Below are 18,012 nucleotides of genomic sequence, written 5' to 3'. Positions count from 1 at the left end.
TCTGTGACCTCTGGAGATAAATGTGGTTACAATAAGCCCGCATTTTTCTCCTTATGGGCATTGTCAGAGATTAAGGTATCTTAAAAATAACCATAATGAGCCAGAAACAACTCCCCCAACCAAAAACTCAGAACACAGGATCACAGGATGTTAGGGGTTGGAAAAGACCCAAGGAGATCATCAAGTCCAACCCCCCTGCCAGAGCAGGACAATACTATCTAACACAGATCACAGAGGAACACATCCAGACAGGCCTTCAAAGTCTCCAGAGAAGGAGACTCCACAACTTCTCTGGGAAGCCTGTTCCAGTGCTCTGTGAACCTCACAGCAAAGAAGTTCCCCCTTGTGTTGAGGGGACACCTCTTTTGCTGCAATTTACACCCATTGATCCTTGTCCTATCCCAGGGAGCAAGTGAGCAGAGCCTGTCCCCCCCCCCCCCTCCTGCCCAGCCCTCAGATACTTATAAACATTTATCAAATTCCCTCTCAGTCTTCTCTTTTCCAGACTAAACAGACCCAGGTCCCTCAACCTTTCCTCATAAGCCATGCCCTCCAGTCCCCTCATCATCCTCGTAGGCCTCCTCTGGACCCTCTCCAGCAGATCCCTGTCCCTCTTCAACTGGGGAGCCCAAAAGTGAACACAGTATTCAAGATGAGGTCTCAGCAGGGCAGTTCCTTTGAATATTTCGAGCAGCATTTTCTGCAGTGTTTTGAACTCTTAAGACATTGCTTCCAACCAAGCATTGCTGCAGTGTCATTCTAATGCACAGCATTTTTGGTTGCTTGGTCTGTTGTGTTTCTGTAGCTGATATTTGTGTAGCTGAAGGCAAAGTAAAAGCAAAGCTAAGTGACATTTTTATTGTGTTAGCCCTTTTAATCTTCATAGCCTGGGATGATAATGGAGTACATGAAAGCATGCTGATCACACTGGAAAGAAGAAAGCATCAGATACAGTCATTAAAGGATTTATTCCCCCCCTCTTTAACACAAGTCTGTTCAAATATTCAGCAAATGTAGAAAGTATCTTGGAATTAATTCATTTTCTTGATGCCTTGTCTTGGGATTCAGCTCAACCACTCCTAGCAATCAGTGGTGGATTCTAATTTGTTACTTAACTCCTGATCAATTCTTATCATAGAATCAACCAGGTTGGAAGAAATCTGAAAGATCATCCAGGCCAACCTAGCATCCAGCCCTGTCCAGTCAACTAGCCCATGGCACTAAGTGCCTCATCCAGTCTTTTCTTGAACACCTCCAGGGATGGTGACTCCTCCATTCCCCTGGGCAGCCTATTTCAATGGCAAATCACTCTCTCTGTCAAGATCTTCCTCCTATCATCCATCTGCTGATTTGGTCAAGTTGTCTTCAACTTCTGGTCAAAGCTGTAAAAGAATCATAGAACCAAGCAGGTGGAAGAGACCTCCAAGATCATCCAGTCCAACCTAGCACCCAGCCCTAGCCAATCAACTTGACCATGGCACTAAGGGCTTCATCCAGGCTTTTCTTGAACACCACCAGGGATGGCAACTCCACCACCTCCCTGGGCAGCCCATTCCAATGGCCCATTCCAATTCCAGAAGGAAATGAAACAGATCAGCTTATTTACAACTGTTTTGCAGTTCCACATGATTTTTTTCTTTTTTTCCTCTTCCAGCCTTTCTTCCTTTTATGAAGTTTGCTACAGCAGATTTATCTTAGCTCTGTCTTCAGTTCAGTTTTGTCTTAAGTCTTGCCTGGTCCTTTCCGCCCATCCTCTCTTGTTCAATATTTCTCTGCTTTCAGGATGCTTTTTTCTTCCCCTCACCCCCTCACAATTTTTCTGTTCTCTATTCTTAATCCACATTGACTATTTCATCTCCTTGCCCTTTTCAGTTGGAATTAGAGGGTGTGTTTTTGGCTGTTTTTGACACACAATAGTCTGCAACACCGACCAATTGCTGTTCATGCCATAGCTGCTGAGTCAGATACTTTAAGAATGAAGAATTGAAGAGGGTGAAGGAAATGATGACAGGTTTTAAAAAGAAACTACCTGTAGAACATAGAGGCTAGAAAATGGCATGAGCTTTTTGAAGCCCCATTGTCAAAGCACAGTTAGAAAGAGAGGTGGGGAGGAGGCTCAGCTACCTTGCCTGTAGCTCTGGCAACATCGCCCTTCACTGTAAATCATTTGCTGGTGTTCTTTTGAGCATCAGGCATCAGAAGCAATATGATTTCCATCTGAGCCAGGTGAAACTTCCATGGTGTCTAACATCCTGCAACACTTACATATTTTGTGAAGCTCAGAGTACATTAAGTGGAAAACCCACCACAGTTGGTGACCTTTCCAGGTGAACCTGGGCTCCATTTCAGGACTTGGATTGATTTATGGTACTGGGCAAAATCCATAACCAGCTCAGTGGTTTTCCTTCGTTTTGATGTTCAAGCAGATTAAATTCAACTGCTCCAGCTCACACTGCAGCACTTATACACAGATTTCAGCAACAAGCAGGAGTCCACATTGTACAGAAAAGTACCAGAGAGGGAATCTCAGTGCAGGCACAGCACAGGACCAGACAGGAATCCTGTATAAGACAGAGCTATTGTGCCAAGCTGAACCCACCACTGAAGAAATCAAATAGCTACAGTCACAGAATCACAGAATTAACCAGGTTGGAAAAGACCTCTAGCATCATGGAGTCCAACCTATCACCTAATCCTTCTAATTAACTAAACCATGGCACAAAGTACCTCATCCAGCCTCCTCTTAAACACCCCCAGGGATGGTGACTCCTCCACCACTCTGGGCAGCCCATTCCAATGCCATGTTCAGGCACCTCAATGTGTTTCTTAAATTGAGGAGCCCAGAATTGGACTCAGAATGGAGTCCAACACAGCCCAGATAGTTCTTCTATAAATTAATAGAGTCTCTAATTTTAAGCTGTTTTTTAGCTCAATTTTGTATATATGTGTCCCCCAGGCAACCTGTTGCAGTGTTCCAGCACCCTCATAGTGCAGACCTTTGTTCTTCATATCCAATCTAAAACTCCTCTTCTCTAATTTCAAACTATTGCTCCTCCTCCTATCACTGCAAGCCTTTGCCAACAGCCTTCTTATATACCTCCTTCAGATACTGGAAGTCTAAGGTCTTCCTGGAGCCTTGTCCAGGCTGGACAACCCCAGTACCCTCAGCCTTTTGAGGTTTACTTATCCCTTACTTATTGCAGGACTCACTTTTATTTGTATGCTAAATTTCTCCTGCAGTTTATTTTGTTCTCAGAGTGGCTGCATGCTTCAAGCACCTACTGAACAGCAACTGTGGAGGTAGTTTGTTAAATGATCACTACATGAACACCATCAAAATTTAAAGGACCAAATTGATTCAGGTTTAGGTTATTTATTTAGTCTAAACCGACTATTGCACAAAAGCTTTTCACACAGTGAGTGCTTTAAAGAGGCAGCAAGTCAGAAAACAAACCATACCTGTAAGTCCTAGTTAAGACAAGACATACTTTTCAGCCATGACAGTTCATAAATGACAAAGAGAATTTAGCAAGGTTTTAAAACTCTTGAGAATAAACAACAAGCACTACATTACTATATTAAACAAAATGATTGTATCAGGCCACTCTCCATCAAGAATTGTGCCTTGTGCCCTTTCTCTCTAGAGTTGGAGCACAGAATTTTGTCCAGCATTTCAGACTAAATTTCTTGGAGGGAAGGTTGAAGGGGCTGGGGTGAGTGGATTGTAAATGTACAATTTAGTACGTGAAACCATGTGGGTAGAACCTGAAGGTAATTTTGGTAAGCACACCTGCAAAGTGAAACTGACAGGTTTTAGATATGAACCTTCCCCATTAGCCCCTGATGGAAGCTTTCCCACAGCCTAATGAATCTTACTGTCAGAAAGGGCTTTGTGGTATTCAAAACAGATTTTTTTTTTCCTCTTTTAAATTGATCCCATTACTCCTAGTCAAACACTGTGAACAACACTAAATTATCCCTGTCAGTCCTAAGGGTGCAATTTCTGCAGGACTATCATGTCCACCTGGTGATCCTTACTTAGCAAAGTGGAGCAGTACCTGTGGTCCTTTCTCATCTTTCCTGGTGAGTCATTCTCCTCAGCCCCTGGACGGTTTTGCTGAGCCCTCTTCAGTTTGTTGCTATCTCCTTTTATTTTTTATTCATTTCTTTTGGACCCTGAAATCCCCACAGCTGAATGGCTGAGTGCAGCATTCCAGGTGTGGCTTTACCTGAGCCGTTTAAAGCAGAGTTAGTACCCCCTCAGCCCCATCATGCAGAAGAGGAGGCTCAGGAGTGACCTCATTGCTGCTACAACTACCTGAAGGGAGGCTGTAGCCAGGTGGGGTTGGTCTCTTCTGCCAGGCAACCAGAAACAAAACAAGGGGACACAATCTCAAGTTGTGCCAGGAGAGGTCTAGGCTGGATGTTAGGAGGCAGTTCTTGTCAGAGAGAGTGATTGGCATTGGAATGGGCTGTCCAGGGAGGTGGTGGAGTTGCCATCCCTGGAGGTGCTCAAGAAAAGCCTGGATGGGGCACTTACCATGGTCTAGTTGACTGATAGGGCTGGGTGCTAGATTGGCCTGGATGATCTAGGAGGTCTCTTCCAACCTGGTTGATTCTATGATCCTATGAAGTGCCCTGCTGCCACATCTCTAACCTGTGTTCACTTGCTGGCTGCTGTAAGCTCCAGGCTACTTTCAGCTTTCAAACTCTATCCTTTCAAAGATACTTCAGCTGCTTTATTTTTAATTGTTTTCCATTTCCCCACATTATAATGATGATTATTATTGCTATCATCATTGAGTTTCCTGACTGGATTTCTTCTTGCATTCTGTGTTTCCTGCTATTTGCAAAGCTTCCCAATTTAGGAGCATCTGTGGCTTTTATTAGCCTGTTGTTTACTTCCAAGTGATTGATGACAATAGCAAAAGCATCAGTCTTGACACCAAACCACTAAGGCTCTGTTTTACCCTATCTGAGGCTAAGCAGTTTATTTAGGAAGTGCCTTTCCCCTGGGCTCCCTCTGTAGTTAATGCGAAGACAGGAATCACCAAAGTGTGAGTCATATTTGACATGGGATGAATTCACAGGATCACAGGATCACAGGATGTTAGGAGTTGGAAGGGACCCACGGAGATCATTGAGTCCAACCGCTCTGACGGAGCAGGACATCTATCTAACATAGATCACAGAGGAACACATCCAGACAGGCCTGGAAAGTCTCTATAGAAGTCTCCATAGACTTATCCCCTAAATTAATCAAAGTTCAGGTGAGATGAATGCAGGTTTGTCTCCTTTAGTCTGAAAAGGCCTTGTGCTTGCTCTCTCTTTAATTTCAGCACTTTATTCCCTGTAGAATGAGATCAATTTAACAATAAGAAATCCTAACCCAACCCAAAACCCAACAAAAATCCAAGCAACCAACCCCAAAACCCAAACAAATAGAAAATTAAACCAACAAGCAAAACCCCACAAGCCCCTGAAACTCCAAGCAAAAAAAAAAAAAACTAAAAGAAAACCAAACCAACAAATAAACCTCAAAAAAAAAAAAACAACCCCAAAAAAGCAAATCAAGCAAACAAACCCCCAAAAAATGCAGAACACCTAGCCCAAAAGAAGAAAACCAAACAAATGGAAAAGCAAACAAAAAAACCCCACCAAACCTCCTGAAAACCTCAAGCCCCAAAACCAAAGAAAACAAATAGAAAACCTAACCAACAACACCTCCAAAACCCCAAGCCCAAAAGCCAAATCTATATAATAGAAAACCAAACTAACAGATCATCCAAAATCCCAAACCCAAAAGCCAAACCAAACTAACAAATAGAAAACCAAACCAAGAAAGAACCCCCCAAAAAATGCAAGCCCCAAAAAATCAAACCAGAAAAACCTCCAAAAAAACCCAAATCCCCCCAAACATGCAAGCCCCAAAAAAACAAACCAGACAAATCCCCCAAAACTCCCAAAATCTCAAGCCTAAAAACCAAATAGAAAATCAAACAAAAAAATAACCTCCCAAAACCCCAAGCCTGAAAACCAAAGAGAACCAAACCAACAAACAACCCCCCCAAAAAAACCCAAGACCAAAACCCCCAAAACCCCAAACCTAAACCCCATACAAATAGAAAACCAAACCAACAAACAACCCCTCCAAAAACCCCCAAACCCCAAGCCTAAGAAAACCAAATATAAAGCCAAACCAACAACTCCCCCTCAGAAAAACACCACAAGGATCATCTAGTTCCAACCCCCCTGACATGGGCAGGGACACCCTACCCCAGATCAGGCTGGCCAGAGTCCCATTCAGCATGGCCTTAAACACCTCCAGCCATGGGGCCTCAACCACCTCCCTGGGAAGCCCATTCCAGGATCTCACCACTCTCATGCTGAACATCTTCCTCCTCACATCCACTCTGAATTTACCCACTTTCAGCTCCAAATCAAAACCAACCAACTGAACTAAAACAGGCAAATATCCCCAACCCAAATAAACAAATGCCCAAATATCAAAATCAACCAACCAGAAAAAAACCCAAACCAAAACCAACTGAACTAAAAAAAAGAAACAGAAAATAAACCCAATATAAACCACCAAACAAACCAAGATGCAACCAAAACCCAATATAAACCACCAAACAAACCATCGAAGCAACCAAAACCAACAACAACAAAAAGACAACAAAGCTCAAACCAAAGAAAAAAAAAAGTCCCCCAAAGTAGCCCCCAAAAAGGGGACATTTGTGAATCCTGGCAAATCTGGATGTTTCCAACACGAGAACAGTGTTCTAATTTTGGTTACAACTGTGCAAACCAGACTGAGCTCGCTGAATTCAGTGGAGATGGTCCAGCTCTAATTCTGGAGCTGGATGTCATCGTAAGGTTTGAAGCAGGAACATCTGGAGGGTTTGATTCTCTAGGTTTGGCAACTGGAAAATCATGTCAAGCAAAGCATTCCATTTGGGAGCTGTGTGCTAACTGAGCTGTCTTCACCAACAGGTTCAAAGACTACAGAGAACCACCTTGGTCCCCAAACCGCTATGAGTTCTCTAAACAGTACTGGGCAGTCTTGTCTGCTCGCTTGGCTTTTGTGATTCTCTTTCAGGTAAGTCTGTTGAGCTGCTGCAGTCACAGAAGTATGTGTGTGCATTGAAATGTGTGTGCCAAAGAAGCACAGATCCAAGAAGCTTTGTTATTCCCACTCAGCCTGCTGAGGTGTTGGTGGGCACCAGCATGAGTTCACAGAATCACAGAATAGGCTGGCTTGGAGAGGGTCAACAAACCTGGTGAGAGGCCTGGAACACAAACCCTATGAGGAGAGGCTGAGGGAGCTGGGGGTGTGCAGCCTGCAGAAGAGGAGGCTCAGGGGAGACCTCATTGCTGTCTACAACTCCCTGAAGGGAGGCTGTAGCCAAGTGGGAGTTGGTCTCTCCTGACAGGCAAACAGCAACAGAACAAGGGGACACAGTCTCAAGTTGTGCCAGGGGAGGTCTAGGCTGGATGTTAGGAGGGAGTTGTTGCCAGAGAGAGTGATTGGCATTGGAATGGGCTGCCCAGGGAGGTGGTGGAGTCTTTGTCCCTGGAAGTGTTCAAGAAAAGCCTGGATAAGGCACTTAGTGCCATGGTCTACTTGTCTGGACAGGGCTGGGTGATAGGTTAGAATGGCTGATCATGGATATCTCTTCCAACCTGGTTGATTCTTTGATTCTATGACCTCTAAAGGTCATCCCATCCAACCCTTTCTGCAGTCAGCAGGGACATCCTCAACTAGATCAGGTCACTCAGAGCCCTGTTGAGCCTCAGGGTTAGGTGATAGGTTTGACTCAATGATCCTAGAGTTCCAACCTGGTTGATTCTGTGATTCAGTATCTCCAGGAATACATCCTTGGGCAACCTATTGCAGTGTTCTATCACCTTCATGGTAGGGAACTTGTTCCTAATGTCCAATCTAAATCTGCTCTTCTCCAGCTTGAAGCCATTGGCCCTTCTACCACTGTTCTCCCTCCAGAAAACTGTGGCAGACATTTCTTCTGCGGATGCTTCCTCTGCCTTCACAGAAGGGAATCTCCTTCTCACAGGGAATCAATGATCCCCCAGGCTTTTGAAAACTTCGGCTGAATGGACTTTGTCACTTTTTATGCTCCCGGAGGCATCGCTTTTAAAAGTGCTCTGCAGGCATGTTAAATGATGTTCTTTACCCAAACCAAGAAACAGGCAGAAGTAATAAATCCTCCAGGGTCTTTTGCCACTTTCTACAAGTAAATTCTCCCCAGTTTGCAGTTTCCATTGGCAAGGGATTTGCAATTGTCGTGCCTTCCAAATAGCAGTGGTCTCCTCCTTTTCTCTATGGTGTGGGATCCCTTCAGAGTCAAATTTGTCCCATGCCTCACAGGGAAATCCTAGTGTCTTTCCTCCTCCTCTGCCAAATATTCCTGAAGGGAGGCTGCAAGTCTTGCCTGGTTTCTGTTGCCCTCTTCTGCTTCTTCTCTCCATCTTCAGTACTTTTCCATCACTGCCTGCAAAACATTTGAAACCAGCTGGTTATGCTGGGCTTCAAACCGCCTGCCTACTGTTTTGCCAGCATCCTCTCAGGTGGGGATGGAGAGCTCATGCTAGAGGCATTGTCAGCAAGAATTATCACATGTTTTGATGCATTCTAAACCACAGCAGTTGTCAAAACATGATCATGATAACACCAAAGCATGACTGACCTACACATTTCATAAACAAGCAAAACTGTCTGCCCAACCTGCTTCCTGCCTCTGCACCAGCTGTGATGAACTTTGACACTTACAGGCTCACAGTCTCACAGGATGTTAGGGGTTGGAAGGTACCCAAGGAGATCATTGAGTCCAACCCCTCTGACAGAGTAGGACCATACAATCTAGTACAGATCACAGAGGAGCACATCCAGACAGGCCTTGAAAGTCTCCAGAAAAGGAGATCCCACAAGCTCTCTGGGAAGCCTGTTCCAGTGCTCTGTGAACCTCTCAGCAAAGAAGTTCTCCCTTGTGTTAAGGTGGAACCTCTTGTGCTGCAACTTACACCCATTGCTCCTTGTTCTATCCCAGGAAGCAAGTGAGCAGAGCCTGTCCCCCCAATCCTGGGCAGCCTTCAGATACTTATAAACATTTATTAAATCCCCTCTCAGTCTTCTCTTCTCCCGACTAAGCAGCCCCAGGTCCCTCAGCCTCTCCTCATAACCCATGCCCTCCAGTCCCCTAATCATTCTTGCAGCCCTCCGCTGGACCCTCTCCAGCACATCCCTGTCCCTCTTCGACTGGGGAACCCAAAACTGAACACAGTATTCAAGACAGGGGTCTCACCAGTGCAGGGATGTGGCTTGCACACTGCAGCAATGTAAAAGAATCCTGCTTGGCAGCAGACAGAAGGGTTTGAAGGCAGAATGATCATGAAGCTTGCTGTCCTCTCAGGCCACATTGGAAGCATGTAGGTATGATTGTGCTGGAGGAAGCTTTCACTGGCATTGCCTTATAATCATAGAATCATAGAATGGTTTGAGTTAGAAGGGACCTCCAAAGGTCATCCAGTCCAGTCCCACTGCAGTCAGCAGGGACATCTTCCACTAGAACAGGTTGCTCAGAGACCCATCAAGTCTCACCAAGCCTCACTTTGAATAATGCCAAGGATAGGACCTCAACTACCTGCCCAGGCAACCTGTTCCAGTGTGCCAGCACCTTCATGCTAAAGGACTTGTTCACAACATCTAGCTGGAATCTCCTCTCGTTTCAAACCACCGCCCCTGGTTCTGTCTCTGCAAGCCTTTGCAATCAGTCCCTTTATAGCTTTGTTGTAGGCCCCCTTCAGATATTTAAGTGTTACTGTAAGGTCTCCCCAGAGCCTTCTCTTCTCCAGGCTGAAGCCTAACCCCATCTCTCTCAGCCTGTCCTCGTAGCACAAGCTCCTTGATCATTTTTGTGGGTTCTGAACTCAGTCTTGATTAATTTGATGTTGAGATATGAGCACCTTTGGATGCTGGTGATGGGCAATTGCTGAACCCAGGTTCTTTCCCATTTCAAACCTAATTGAAAGATGTCTTCCATTCAGCCTCTCCAACAAGGGAGAATTGTGCACAAACATGATCACAGGATCAAACAGGTTGGAAAACACCTCTAAGATCATCGAGTCCAACCTATCACCTAACACCGTCTCATTAAGTAAACCATGGCACTAAGTGCTTCATCCAACCTCCTTTTAAACACCTCCAGGGCTGGGGACTCCACCACCTCCCTGGGCAGCCCATACCAATTCAAATCACTCTTGCTGAGAAGAACTTCTTCCCAACATCCAGACTAAACCTGCCCTAGCACAGCTTCAGGCTGTGTCCTCTTGTTCTGTCACTGGGTGCCTGGCAGAAGAGACCAACCCCCACCCGGCCACTCTTTTCAGGTAGTTGTAGGGAGCAACAAGGTCTGTCCTGAGCCTCCTCTTCTCCAGACTGAACATCCCCAGCCTCTCCTCACGGGGCTGTGCTCCAGCCCCCTCACCAGCCTTGTTGCCCTTCTCTGGGCACATTCAAGCACCTCAACATCTTCCTTCAATTGAGGGCCCCTGAATTTGACACAGTACTCAAGGTGTGGCCTAACCAATGTTGAGTACAGGGACAGAATGATCCCCTTGGTCCTTCTGGCTGCACTATTCCTGCTCCAGGCCAGGCACACTGCTGGCTCATGTTCAGTCAGCTGTCAACTGGTACCCCCACGTCCCTCTGCCTGTCTGTTCTCCTTGAAATAATGCTTTGCTCAAGTGCCATCAGCAGGATCTGTATGATAAGTGTCCTGTAGCTATAGCCAAGGTTGAGTTTTCCTCAAGCACAAGTGTTTGGGCTTCTCTGTATTTGCTTCACATCTGTCACTGTGCTTGCAGAACCTGGTAATGTTCCTCAGCGTTCTGGTGGACTGGATGATTCCTGACATCCCCAAGGACATCAGTGAGCAGATCAAAAAGGAGAAGAGTGTGCTCGTTGACTTCTTCCTGAAAGAAGAGCACGAGAAGCTGAAGCTGATTGAGAGCTTTATCTCCCGTGGCAAGCAGAAAGACAAAAGTGGGACCAGAGGCAGCAGGATGCGGGCTGCCAGCTTCCAGGGCTGCCAGGTCAACCGAAGCCGGAAAAGCAGCTTCACCTCCTTTAGCTCACAGCACACAGAAGTGTGACTTCTTAGGGAAGGATAGCACAAACTATGCTTGCTTCTGCACTATCTGCTTGCTGCGTGATGTGATTCTCAACCTGGAGCAAGAGAGACAGGCAAGGAAGAGGCAGGGATCCGAACTGGAGGCTTCTTTGGCTTCCTTCGAAAAACCAAATGTGAGGGTTTGTGGTGCGTTTTGTGTGCTGCCTGGGCTGCAGCATTTTCACTTATTGTCAGTTCAGGATAAGGCTTTCACTGTGGCTGTAGCTGGTCCTTGTGATGGTGCACATGAGCTGGGTAGGCAGGCAGGAATTCTCCTTGCTCACACAGTCCCTGTGGTAGGACCACATCCTCCCTTCTTCCTGCAGTCAGGAAATAAAAGGGATGCTCCTGCTTTAGTATCTATCTGTTGGCAGATCCCAGTGACTATGGTGAAGCCTGCACACAACATGGTCTCACAGCTGGTAGGTACCGAAGGATGGCTTGTAAACACGTTGAGTCTCAGGAAGTCATTGTGCCTTCGTATGCTGCCCCGCGGTGCTGTCTCTGTAGAGCATGCAGGGCTGTTGAGGTTACGGAGCTGTGGAAACAGAAGGAGTAAAACTCAGCACTTTCATCTGCAGCTACACTGTGCTCTGCTTAGCAGGAGCTTGAATGCATGTGCTGATGAGCAAAGTGGCTACAACCTGTGCATCAGAATGGAGTTAAACTACTAGAACCAGGGAGGCTCATTGTCGTTCGACGTCCTGAACCAAACACAAAACCTACACCTTTCAGTCCCCTCTTACTTAGGCTGGAATATCAACCAGTATCAAGGGGAACTGGGCCACTAAACCAACACCAGTGCAAAGCTAGTGAGTGGGGACTATAAAACCCTATAAATCATCTGGCATTGTCATCTACATTGTGCATAAAGGAACAAAAGTGGCTACTGTGGTGCATTTATTGTAAAACACCTTGCAGAGCAGCGTTTTGTTGGAGGAGAAACATACTCAGTAATCAAGCTTTCAGAATTGAATGAATAACCTTGTTTTGCTGTGAATGAAAATAAAACTTACTTTAAAATCCTCTCTCTTTTACTGTGGGTTCTATCTCTAACCTGACTTCACGTTCAGAGTCTGGATTTATAAAAAATAATCAAAATCAATCTTCTTATTTTGTCTTCTCTCATAATGCTTTGAAAACCACCAAAAAGAAAACCCCAGGTAGTTGCAGAGAGCAATGAGGTCTGCCCTGAGCCTCCTCTTCTCCAGGCTGAACACCCCCAGCTCCCTCAGCCTCTCCTCACAGGACTGTGAGGAGTCAGCTTTGGTGCCCTTCTCTGGCCAAGTTCAGCCACCTCAGGATCTTTCTTAAACTGAGGGGCCCAGAACTGGACACAGTACTCAAAATGTGGCTTGACTAGTGCTGAGTACAGGGGCAGAATGACCTCTTTGGTCCTGCCAGCCACACTATTTGTGCTCTAGACCAACCAGGATGCTATTGACCTTCTTCTTGACCACCTGGGCACACTGCTGGCTTATGTTCAGTCAGCTGTCAACCAGTACCCCCAAGTATCTCTCTTCATCTCTGTGAACCTTAATATATAAAAGAAAGACCTCACATGTTCATCATCACCTTCATAGAATCACAGAAACATTCAGATTGGAAAAGTCCCTCAGGATCACCAAATCCAAACTTTATCCCTACTCTGCAAGCTTCACTCTAAACCATATCCCCGAGCACCACATCCAAACGACTTTAAAACACAATTAAGTAAACCATTACATTGACTTTAAAACATAATTAAGTAAACCATTACATTAAGTGCCTCATCCAACATCCTTTTAAACACCTCCAGGGTTGGTGACTCCACCACCTCTCCGGGCATCCCATTCCAATGCCAATATTGCTCTGAAGAGCTTCTTCTTAACATCCAGCCTGAACCTTCTCTGGTACAGCTTAAGGCTGTGTCCTCTTGTTCTGTCACTGGTTTCCACACAGCAGAAAAGTCAGCCTTGCCAGACCTTTAGACTGTCATAATACCCTCTGTTGTTTTTTCAGTGCCAGGTATATAGGAGTGCTTGAAAGAAATGGATTTAGGGAGTGGATTACAGGTTGCATGGCCTCCTCTTTCACACTTTGATAAAAGGTGTTCAGGCTCTTAGAATGATCATTTTTGTATAGCCTCCCTTCTCCCCCAGTCTTTGAGTCACTCAAAACCAGTCAGAAAGATGCTATCCACAAGTCGAATGCATTAGGCTGCTGTTACACAGAATTTCCATAACAAGCAGCTGGAGTGCTTGCCATGGTCCAAAAAAAAATAAAAAAGCAAAAAACAAACCAAAACCAAGAAGGAGGAAAAAAAAAAGCATTTCTAGATTTCCTAGGAAGAGTAATGAGAGAAGCCAGCAGACGTACACCAAAGCTCTGGCAGTTCTCATGGGGTTTATTTACTGCACCCAAACAAGGCTGGGAAAGCAGCATAGCAGCAGTCACAACTGACATCCAGATGGGATCTGCCACAAGAGCACCAACATAATAGACAGCTTAATTGTTTTTATCTCTGATATGGTTTCTGTTTTTCCTCTCAAACTCAAGAGTTTCATTCACTGAAAACTCCTGCACATTTGGGACTTGCCTCACGTGCGGTCCCTGAGGGTTGCATCCTTTGTTCGCTTTCTATGGCAACCTCTGGATTCTCCTGACCCTGCTTCCCATCAGCTTCTGTAACTGTAGATCGCTGGTATTAATTCATTCCCAGTTTCTAACTTATCTCTTCTGAGCAAAGCCAGACTTTATCTGATCCCTTTTTATCAGTGTGACACTTGTAAGCCTAGCCACAAAGTGCTCCCTTAGCGGAACGTGTCTCAGAATGATTGGCTCAAGAGAGGTGCGCAGCAGGCTCTCTCCAGGGAAGAAGAGAACAGAAGGGATGCAAGGAGAAAGACAAAGGTAATAAAATCTGGGAGCTTTTGTCACTCTTTGCTTTAGCAACGAAAAGGAGCTAAAAATCCCTGCAAAAGAAAGAGAAGGAACTGATTGGAATTGCTTAGATGCTTCTGTACAGGTCGTTTAGAATCTCCTAGCCCTTTGGACTGTCCCAGCTATGAAGCAAGTGAAAGCCCCAATTAGAGCAAACAAGCAAGCAAACGCAAACTCGAATGCCTTTGTGTATGAGTCGTTAATGCCACACCGAGTACCACACCCAGGCACAAACCACCGAATCCACACTTGGATGCTTCCCATGCAGAGGCATTGAGGGCAATGGATGTAATTGCACAGCTAACCAGAGCAGTGTGAGTGAGAAGCAACAAAAGGGAGGAATGAGGCTTCTAGAAAGCCTGAACACAGATGTAGCTGGAACTGCATCTCTCCTGTGAAGACAGCCTGAAATAGTTTGGGCTGTTCAGACTGGAGGAAAAAAGGCTCCCAGGAGATCTTAGAGCTACATTTCAATATCTGAAGGGGACTGCAGGAAAGATGGGGAGGGACAGTTAAGAAGAGCTTGTAGAGATAGGTCGAGGACAAATGGTTTGAAACTGGAGCAGGAGAGATTCAGGTTGGACATCAGGAGGAAGTTCATTGCAATGAGAGTGGTGAAATACTGGAAGAGGTCTCCCAGGGATGTGGTTGAAGACCTGTCCCTGGGGACATTCAAGATCAGACTTGGTGTGGCCCTGAGCAGCCTGCTCTAGTTGGGGGTGTCCCTGCTGACTGCAGTGGTATTGGACAAGATGACCTTTAAGGTTCCCTTCCAATCCAATGCAAGCTGTGAGTCTGTGACCTTGCAAAAGGCCTGTCCACATCAGGACCTATGAGAGGTGTGGCCTTTAGCAGAAACTCACAGCCAACTTTGGAAGACTTTGCTGCTCCCTTTACCATAGAATCACACAACCATAGAATTGTTTTGGTTGAAAGGGATCTTATTTAGGATCATGAGGTGCAACCATGGCCTTTGGACTTGTTTGGGACTATTCATAGGATCACAGGATGTTAGGGGGTGGAAGGGACCCCTGGAGACCTTCCAGTCCAACCCTCCTGCCAGAGCAGTAATCTAGCTCAAGTCACACAGGAACTCACCAAGACAGGGCTTGAAAGCCTCCAAAGAAGAAGACTCCACAACCTCTCTGGGCAACCTGTACCAGTGCTTGTGACCCTCACAGTAAAGAAGTTCTTCCTTATGTTGAGCTGGAACTTCCTGTGCTGTAGTTTCAATCCATTGCCCCTTGTCCTATCCCAGGGCACAAGTGGGAACAGTTTGTGCCCTCCCCCTTGACCCTCAGCCCCCAGATATTTATAAACAATGACTAGATCCCCTCTCAGTCTTCCCTTCAGCAGACCAAACATGTCCTTCAGCCTCTCCTCTCAGGGCAGTGCTCCAGTCCCTTCATCATCTCCATAGTCCTCCCTTGGACTCTTTTGAGCCAATCCCTGTACCTCCTGAACTGATGAGCTGCTACTGGTGCAGAGTATTTACAAACAGCTTTCAAAGTAATTCAGACACAGACTGAAGGAAGGGGCTTAAACACATGCACAATCCTAACTGCATGAACAGTTTGCACAGCTTCTGAATACATTCAGTCTACACAGCCAGATGAGACCTCTCATGGTGTTTATCTCTAGTTTTAGAAGAGGGCTCTCAGGAGCTGAATGAAATTGCAGGGATCTCAGCCCTTTCTGGTTATCCCTAGTTTTAAAGAGGGTTTCCATCAGTTGAATGGAATTGCAGGGACCTCATCCCTTTCTGGTTATCCCTACTTTCAAAGAGTGCTTTCAGGAGATGAATGAAGTTGAATGGACCTCATCCCTTTCTGGTTATCTCTAGTTTCAAACGTTGCTATCTAGATCTCTTTTACAATTTGATCTTTCCTGCCACTCAGAACTGTATTCCAGGCAGAAAAGGGCAGCCTGTGTGGAACTCTGGTGAATTGCTGCTTGGAAACATTCAGTTCAACATGCACAATATTTAGCACTGTTAGCAATAAACTCATCTGACTACAATAATGTAACATCTGTTACTGGTAGGCAGTCTCACCCTGTAATTAGGCACAGATGGTTCTTCTTGTTTCCTGTCTGGTCTAATTCTTTTGGGGTTTTGGGTTTGATTTCTTTTTTTTTAGAAGAAAATACAAATGAGTTTTGTTTGTGGCTATTCCTGTAGGTAAATACCTTCACACCATACACTGGTTAAGATGTCTCACACGTCCAGTGACACAGGATTTCCAAGCACACCAAGTAGACAGTCTATGAAGTAGGTTGGATGAGGAGTGACTCCAGAGTAATTTGGAAGAGGAGGACTTACTGGTGTCACTTGATGAAAAACTCAACATAAGGCAGAGATGGCAGCCCAGAAATCCAGCTGCATGCTGGGCTGCATCAAAACCAGTGTGAGCAGCAGAAGGAGCAAGGTGATTCTGTTCTGCTCTTATGATACCCCACCTGGAATTCTGAGCCCAGCTCACGTGCTCCAGTGTAAGAAGGACATAGAGATGCTGGAGTGGGTCCAGAGGAGGCCATGAAAATGATCAAAGGGCTGGAGAACCTCCTGTATGGGGACAGGATGAGAGAGCTGGGGTTCTTCAGCTCACAGAAAACAAGGTTCCAGGGAAACCTCAGAGCAGCCTTCCAGTACCTGAAGGGGGCTCTGAGAAAGCTGGGAAAGGACATTTTAAAAGGGCATGTTGTGAGAAGATGAGAGGGAATGATTTTAAGCTTGAGGAATGCAGATTTAGACTGGAAATTAGGAAGAAATTCTTGGCACTGAAGGTGGTGAGACACTGGCACAGGTTGCTCAGGGAGGTTGTAGATGCTCTCCCTGCAGATGTGATGGTTTGGCTGTCACCCACCCCTCACACTTGTGAACATCACCCAGACTAGAATCAGTGGCTGGAAATTAAAGAAAATGAAGCTTTATATTTACAGTTTAGCACAATATACAAGCAGGTATTTACAATAGATACAGCTATAGACAGAAACATACATGTTAAAATTAATACAGAAACACAACAGCCCTCCCAGAAACCTGAGTCCCCAGGTGGGGCTCCCAACCACCCTTCCACCTTTTCCCACCCCTCTACCTTACCCCAGACTTTGCCTTACATTCAAGATGAGTTTGGAGGATTGGCCAGGGGGGTTAGGAAGTAGATGGATTATTTAGGCAGGAAGTTAGAGAGAGAAGTGCAGCGCAAAGCCAGAGAGCAAACTCCATTATCTATGTTTTTATGTTCTTGTCTTTATGCATTGCTCAGCAAGCCTATGAGTGAAGCAGACATCACCATTGTTTCCTTTTCACAACCTATAATCTAATTCCTCTCACTAAAATAGCCCAGCTAGGCTCAAACTAGCACATCTTGGGTTTTATACATTGCTCAGCAAGCCTATGAGTGCAGTAGACATCACCATTACTTCATTTTCACAGCCTATAACCTAATTCCTCTCACTTAAATATCCCAACTAGGCTCAAAATAGCACAAGGTGGTGAACACCAAGGTAGATGAGTCCTCAAGCAACCTGCTTTAGTGGAAGATGTCCCTGCCTGTGGTAGGGAGGTTGGAACAGGATGATCTTTAAGTTCCTTTCCAACTCAAACCGTTCAGTGAAAGTGCCCTTATTGCACTTACAGCTACGGAAAGAGGGGAAGGGCATACAGCTGAAGGCCCAGTTGTTGCCCTGCAATAGACATCAGTACCTGGTTCATTTGGAAGGCTCACAATGGAGCCTTGAAGAACCCAAAAGATGAGCATAGACCCTGTACACTTTGTGTGCAGCCTATTTGAGGAAAGGTCTACCTTAGTTGCTCTCTAAATCATAGGATCATAGAATCAGTGAGGGTTGGAAGGGACCACAAGGATCATCTAGTTCCAACCCCCCTGCCATGCCCAGG

General features: G+C 45.6%; 1 protein-coding gene across 1 annotated transcript in view; it reads left to right on the top strand.

Annotated features, from left to right (window-relative positions):
- Window positions 1–11,172, top strand: part of ANO2 (anoctamin 2) — a 246,683-nt gene extending 235,511 nt beyond the window's left edge. The window contains 2 exon segments of the mRNA XM_064142873.1: window positions 6,997–7,102; window positions 10,885–11,172. Of these exon segments, the coding sequence (XP_063998943.1) occupies window positions 6,997–7,102; window positions 10,885–11,172 (394 nt within the window).
- The last annotated feature ends 6,840 nt before the right edge of the window (window positions 11,173–18,012 follow it).

This window comes from Pogoniulus pusillus, chromosome 4, assembly GCF_015220805.1.
Source record: "Pogoniulus pusillus isolate bPogPus1 chromosome 4, bPogPus1.pri, whole genome shotgun sequence".
Taxonomy (NCBI): Eukaryota; Metazoa; Chordata; class Aves; order Piciformes; family Lybiidae; genus Pogoniulus; species Pogoniulus pusillus.
This window is presented reverse-complemented; position numbering and strand designations above follow the sequence as displayed.